The sequence below is a fragment of the Myxocyprinus asiaticus genome, chromosome 24 (genome assembly GCF_019703515.2).
Source record: "Myxocyprinus asiaticus isolate MX2 ecotype Aquarium Trade chromosome 24, UBuf_Myxa_2, whole genome shotgun sequence".
NCBI lineage: Eukaryota > Metazoa > Chordata > Actinopteri > Cypriniformes > Catostomidae > Myxocyprinus > Myxocyprinus asiaticus.
The window spans coordinates 6,320,778-6,328,258 of NC_059367.1; the positions used below are offsets into that span (position 1 = coordinate 6,320,778).

General features: G+C 35.4%; 1 protein-coding gene across 4 annotated transcripts in view; it reads left to right on the forward strand.

The window, feature by feature from the left end:
• Nucleotides 1-4,100, forward strand: part of LOC127415021 (uncharacterized) — a 29,715-nt gene extending 25,615 nt beyond the window's left edge. For all 4 annotated transcript variants that reach the window (XM_051653479.1, XM_051653482.1, XM_051653480.1 and 1 more), the window contains one exon: nt 1,843-4,100. In XM_051653479.1, coding sequence (XP_051509439.1) covers nt 1,843-2,298 — 456 coding nt within the window. In that variant the 3' untranslated portion in view covers nt 2,299-4,100. The remainder of the gene's footprint in view (nt 1-1,842) is intronic.
• Nucleotides 4,101-7,481: the final 3,381 nt, after the last annotated feature.

The window sequence follows — 7,481 nt, forward strand, 5'->3', positions numbered from 1 at the left end:
CACATTTCCTACAGAAAATGTACAAATCTAGTTATTTTAATCTATTGACAGCCCTTATATATGTATTGTCATTGATTAAGCTTTTGTTTTAGGCCAGGGCTGTACACTTACTTTTTTATGTGTTAGCACTAATGCTTGTGACTTGAAAAATGTATTAGCACACAGAAGAGTGCGGTTGAAATTTGTTTTATTTATATTTTTTTAATTATTATTACTAATGTTATTGTTTACTACAACTTTGATACAATGTCATTTTATGTGTAATATATAACACACACACACACACACACACACACACACCATAGAAAAGGTATTTCTTTACTCACTGCTATGTAATAAAAAAAAAAACTTTTAATAATTTACACATTAAATGTAATGTTTTAAGAATAAATCCCACTGTGATGAACACATCTCACTGTGGCATTTCTCTGAATCTCAGAAACATGCTGAATTCAATGTTTCTGAGTTGAAAGTGTCACCGTTTAAACTCGTCCTCTGGAAATTAAGCAAAAAGATGCTTTTGCCCTGTTCAGATGGGACTAGTTTTCCCTGAGGAGGTTAGGGAAATTCATGTTTCACAGATGTACTTTGTGATTTTAATCCCGCCTGAATCTGACGAGTCTGTTTTTCTCACACAACCTCTGTAAAAATTCCTGAGTACATTTCCTACTGTTTTTCGGCTAACTCAAGGGTCCTCTGAGAAATCTAATCCCATCCGAATGCTAATGTGTGTGATTGCTGATATTGAATTTTCACATCGCTTCTTTACATGTATTTTGACCTACATCAATCTTCTGCGTGCTGCACACCTTTCAATTTGGAAGTAGATTTTTTTGCCATCTGACGAAAAAAATAAGAAAATAAAATTAACAAGGAGAGCCAAATCGTGGAAACTGGTAAGACTGGTCAGGTGAGATACTCACCCTTAATTTCTCTGCTCAGTTACGTAATGTCATAATTCACAGATACTGTAAGTATTGTTTATTTCATTGGGTATATCATAAGCAGCCACTTCTATAAACTCATGCAAATTTTATTTGAATAGGCTTTTTAAAATAAGTAATTTGTAATGTATGATTAATACATTACAATTAAATCAATAAATTAAATAATATTTTTTTTTAAATAAGTCATTTTGAATTTAAACTGATAAAGTATGTTAATTTTATCTCTGAAATTATGTTCAACCTTCTGTAATGCCCACATCTAGAAAAACACTCCCACCTCTGTAATAAACATGGAGATCTTTAGTCCTGTCCGAATCACTACATTAAATCTCAGACATCAGGTGATACTAATTGTAACTCAAACATCATTTAGAAAACTAATCCCGTCTGAATAGGGCTTTTGAGAGCAATCAGAATATATTGTGTGTGTTTTTTTTATCGCATCAGATTCTGATGGTCTCTTTTTTCCGTGCAAACTCTATACACAACTGCGTTACATGTGCAAAGCATTGAAGGAACGTTACCGTAACTGTGACAACACATCCTCAGCAACTCACTAAAATGTGAGTGTTTGAGATTTGGCAATAGCAAAGCAAACATCAGACTAATCGTTCATTATCTTTGTTGCAGCGCTCCTTGTAGGTGCAAATGACACTTATCGCACATTAGCAAAGTGTTTAAATATTGTCGCATATCATAAGTTTTATCCGCAAATGCGAGCAAAAACATCGCACTGTACAGCCCTGGTTTAGGCATAACAGGAGCCCACTTGAAATCAAAATTTGGAAACCCTCAAGGTGGGATGATTATGTTTTCTTGTGCATGATATCACTGCTATCCAAGGTTTCCACAGTGACCAGTCAACCTAATGGAAAATGTCATGCTTGCTTTGTAGATAACTCAGATCTTCAGTCTGGCAGAGAGCAACTCTGACCAAGATCCAGGCCTTTTGGAGCTTCTCACCGCCCTTCGCCAGACCGTGCTCCCTGCACACTGGGTGGGCGTCATGGCCAAAGGCCCCGTTCTCCAGCTCCTGCAGTGCTCCAAGCTCTCCACCATGGCCGACACGGTGGTCCAGATCGATAAGAGCTTCTTCTACCAGATCAGTGTTCAGAACCAGCCTCTCCTGCTCATGCACTCCATCTACATGCGCCACTTCACCTGCCTTACCACGGTCGACCAGGTGGTGTCGCTGTTGCTGGACTTGGAAGCGCTGAGCGTGTGCCAGGGCTACCAGAACTTGGATTTGAGGTCGCCCTGGGAGCCCAGGATGTGTGTGCGATCAGCTCTGTGCGATTTGCTCATTCCTAAGGATGAGGATCAGTGTGAGAAATGTGAGCTGTCCACATAAGACCACACTAATGACCACTGAGTGGGATACATAGGTGATGTTATACACTGTATGGCCAAAAGTATGTGGACACCTCCTTCTAATTATCATGTTTGGATGTTCTAGTAAATCGAGTGAAAACAGATCTATATGATACACCATACAGTGACATTCGCAAGAACTCTTGTGCTTCCAACTTTGTTGCAACAGTTTGACGAGAGCTAAAAAAGCAGTAATGCTTTTGTAGCATTAAAATTTGTCTGCACAGAAATAAATTGAATAGCCAGACTCGTTAAGTTGATAGGGGTGTCCACAGATTTTGGGCATAGAGTGTGTCAGATGTGAACTGTGGTGATTTGTAACTTCAAAAATCTTGTATTTATTCAAGTTCAGATGTGAATGCTACAAGTATTTACTGTACGTTTCCAAAACAATCTTTGAAGTAGTTTGAAAGAATTTTCCACCAATTTTTAAGCTTATTTTCAAATCTTTATCCTGTTATGCTGAAGGGCAGCACCTGCAAACAGTCTCGTGTTGAATCAACATCCAAAATGGTGCTTCTGCATTTTAATTGAATTTAATTTTTGGAAAAGTGGCAATCGGACATCACTGACGTGGCGAAAAAGGACAAGAGCAGCGCCTTCTAACAACCTCATGTTGAGTCAACGTCCAAAATGGTGCTTCTTTTTTATTTTTGGAAATGTGGCAATTGGAAGTCAGTGACAGCTTAAAAAATGTCTCTAAAGAATTGACTCGGAAACTAAGCTGAAATACATTCTTTCTGTTAGTCCAAATGTGTGGACAGGACATGGAGTCATTCTGTTTTAATTTAACTACCTCTTGATTCAATGGACCAACATTAACCTTAACACCTCTGAGGTGTCCTTATTTATCACTTCAGTGCAACTGTTCAGTTGTCGAACGTGTTTATGTGGTGCAGTGAAAATGCTATTCTGTACTGTTTATTAATGATGACACTGGCTTTCTCATAGTAAATTTGGGGTTGTACATCGATTCAACCCTAACATTGCATAGACTGTTCCAAGATAAAAATGTTTAACCAAAACCTTTCAACCTCTAGTGATTTTGTCTGGAAGTTTGTCTACTTTTTGTCACTAACTCTTATGTTTTACCCCAAAGCACAGCTTCTTTCATTATTTATGTCTTTTATGTCTGTCTCTAGTAGGGTGCATATATGAACATTAATATTTCTCCATTGTAAGACGTTTTGTTAAGGAACAGAAGAGGTACTCTGGTCTTTTTTTGGCCTGATGTTAATCACACACCTGCTTTCATGTGACTGAATTGTGTTACGCATGATAAAGTACTAATTGCTCACTGCAAACTGCTGTACGTTTTTGCTGTTGTCTGTATAGATCCCAACCTATGGTAGACATCCAGCTGAAGGACACCCAGAAAAGTAGTTTATTACAGTGATTTGCTTAATGCAGTTTGCTTGTATTTTAATTCTTAAAAATGGAGTGAAATCAGCATTTACATTTATTTTCTAAATGTTTTTGTGTAGGGCAACATTTATTTTATTTTTGTAATTTTTTGAATGGTTTTAATTGGAACTGATTTAAAGCAGAATTCTAATTTTCAACCTCCCCTGAAAGATGTATAAAAAAAAATTAACTGTAAAATACATATTTGTCTGAAAATATTTATAAATAAGGGATGTAAGCTAGAGGTGTTTCTCAAAGCATTTCTGTATTGTAAATCTTGGTATTTTGGTCTGTTTAACCACCAAGTTCCGTTTTTAGAACACACTGTAAAGTAATATTTTTATGAAGGGTGGTTAACATTAAATTTTTTCTTATATACTTAAACAGTTTGGCCTTCTTTTTTTCATCTGAAGTGACTGCACTATGTGTAGTGAGAACTATTGGCCCATGTTGCAAATGTTTATCTCTAGCCAGCAATTTGTTTTTAAAGGAAATTGCAAGTTAAGCTCAATCGACAGCATTTGTGGCATAATCTTGCCACAAAAATAAAATAACTTGCAGTTACGGTAAGTTACAGTAAGGCACTTACAATAGAAGTGAATGGGGCCAGTCCATAAACAATACTCACTGTTTCAGCAAGTTGTAAATATTATATGTGAACATGATTTTAGTGTGATAAAATCACTTACTAACCTTATCTGTGTAGTTATAGCCAATATTACAACTTTGTTGTTTTGACTTTGAGCGTGGTAAACCCTGTAATCTGGTAAACACTGTGAATCTGGTAAATCCCTGATTTTATCACACTAAAATCATGTTAACAATGTTTACGTCTAGTAGGTATACTATTGAAACTGTATTTTCATGTTTATTCACTGGCCCCATTCACTTCTATTGTAAGTGCCTTACTGTAACTGTGATTTATTTTTTTAATCAACTTTATGGCATAAATCCTGTCTATTGTGCTTAGTTTGTGTTGAACCTGGAACATTCCTTGAACTTGAATGGTGCAGTATTCTATAGTATTCCAAAAGGGGGCCTTCTCCTCTTAATTATTAGACTGCATGAACAAGTGTTTGCAGCAGTCTTGCTCAAGAATGGATGCATATGTATAACTACTTTAGAGTAGAATACGTTTACTGGATGATTTGCTTTGTTAAAAGTACTTAGTTTGAAATTTCGAGAATTTGGGGTTTTAAAACTTTTGCAATGGCTCCTGGAGACACCTGCATTCAGTTCCCATGTGTTTAACAGACGGTGAAGAGAAAGAGAGAGAGACTCATTCATGGTGTTGTGCCTGAGTAGTGGAGCAAAGGAACATTGATTCTGAATGAGCTGCTTTGTTTCCATACTGAAGTTCCGGAAAAGCACCCCGAGTGTGCTTCCGTCTGATATCTGAGTTTTGCATTCAGTGAAACAGTTTTACATTGATATTCATGTCTTCTTTAGTATCACTGTTTTTTAGCTCATATTGTTCAATAGATCTGACACCTAGTTCTCTTCAGCTAAAGATAGGTGTAAATATACATGGAGAGAAAAAAAATATTCCCTGTTCTTTCTAGTAGTTATAGTATTAAACCTTTAATGCATGGTACAATTGTAACCATTATGTTCTTACTGATTTTATGTTATCATTTTATATTATTAGCTTCTATATTATTTATATTCAATGGCAGTTCTGAGTTGTGGATTGAAACCATTAACATATCAAAATCGCTCTTTTTACATCAAGGAATGGTATTGAATGGGAAGCTGTAATTTACCTACTGATTCATAATCTCCAACAAAGCTTTAAAGATTATTGCTGCTTTTTTAACCCCTGAGATACCAGATAAGGGACAGTGATTTATATCAGACCAAAGCTGTCTAGTATAGTGTATAGTGCTTTTAAACGTAAGGGGGTTACAGGTAATTTGGGATAGTTACATTTAATCATTCCATTTCTAAAAAATCTGCCTAAAATTCATCCAAAACTACTGTGGTAGGACACTTATGTGGCCATTTGCATCATATTTTAAACATGACAAACAATCACAAATTGTCATAAAGTGACCTACATTCACACTACATATCGTTTCAAATAAGCTTTTCAAAGATTGTCCCCTAGAAACCCAAGTGAGCAAGTTAAAGGTGACAATGGCCAGCAAAACTTTCAAATAAATAATGACACAGTAGGTGATTAAAAATGCTCAATTTCAGGGAGCTTTATTGACACGATTGTTTTTCATACAATACTTCCAAAGCATCAAAGAAAGCATTGGTAGGAACAATAATTCAATATTTTAATATATATATATACACACACAACGATCAGCCATAACATTAAAACCACATTCCCTCGTTCCGCCAAAACGGCGCAAAACAGCAATGCTATTCTTCTCACCACAAGTGTACAGAGCGGTTATCTGAGTTACCGTAGACTTTGTCAGTTCGAACCAGTCTGACCATTTTCTGTTGACCTCTCTCATCAACAAGGCATTTCCATCTGCAGAACTGCCGCTCACTGGATGTTTTTTGTTTTTGGCACCATTTGGAGTAAATTCTAGAGACTGTTGTGTGTGAAAATCCCAGGAGATCAGCAGTTACAGAAATACTCAAACCAGCCCATCTGGCACCAACAATCATCCATGCAATTATCTAATCAGACAATCATTTGACAGCCTTGCTGTGCATAAAATCATGCATATACGGGTCAGGAGCTTCAGTTAATGTTCACATCAACCATCAGAATAGGGGGAAAATGTGATCTCAGTGATTTGGACCATGGCATGATTGTTGGTGCCAGACGGGCTGGTTTGAGTATTTCTGTAACTGCTGATCTCCTGGGAATTTCACACACAACAGTCTCTAGAATTTACTCCGAATGGTGCCAAAACAAAAAACATCCAGTGAGGGGCAGTTCTGTGGAAACACCTTGTTGATGAGAGAGGTCAACAGAGAATGGCCAGACTGGTTCAAACTGACAAACTCTACGGTAACTCAGATAACTGCTCTGTACAATATTGTTGAGAAGAATAGCAGCTCAGAATGCTATTTTGAGATGCAGATTGGCACTGTTTTGGCAGCACGAGGGGAAACTACACAATATTAGGCAGGCGGTTTTAATGTTGTGGCTGATCGGTGTATATATATAGAGAGAGAGAGAGAGAGAGACTAAATAGAAATAAATTAAAATTAAAATCGCACCAAAGCAAACAAAAACAAGACATTTTTTCATTGTCAGATGTTAGGTATATTTATGATAGGAACATTTTAGTGTTTTGATTGTTTTGATTTACATTTTCTTGTTTGGCTAGTTACAAAAATGATATACAGTTACTGATATACAGTTACATTTATATATATATATATATATATATATATATATATATATATATATATATATATATATATATATATATATAAATGTAACTATATTTGTAACTACTAACTAACTAAAAAATATTATTGTATAATATTATATTAAACCTCCTTGGTAAGAACAATAATTATAAATATATATATATATATATATATATATATATATATATATATATATATATATACACAAAAAATGTACGGTATATAAACATTTTAACAACACCAAAACAATCAACACTTCTCAGTTTTTTTTCCAGATGTTTAGACATATTTATGTTAGCCTCATTTTTGTGCTTAGAATTAAATTTTATATGACTAGCTACAAAAACACAGTGTAAATATATGCTGAGCTATAACTTGACAATTATGCTATATCTATTTATTTCCATATAAATAAAG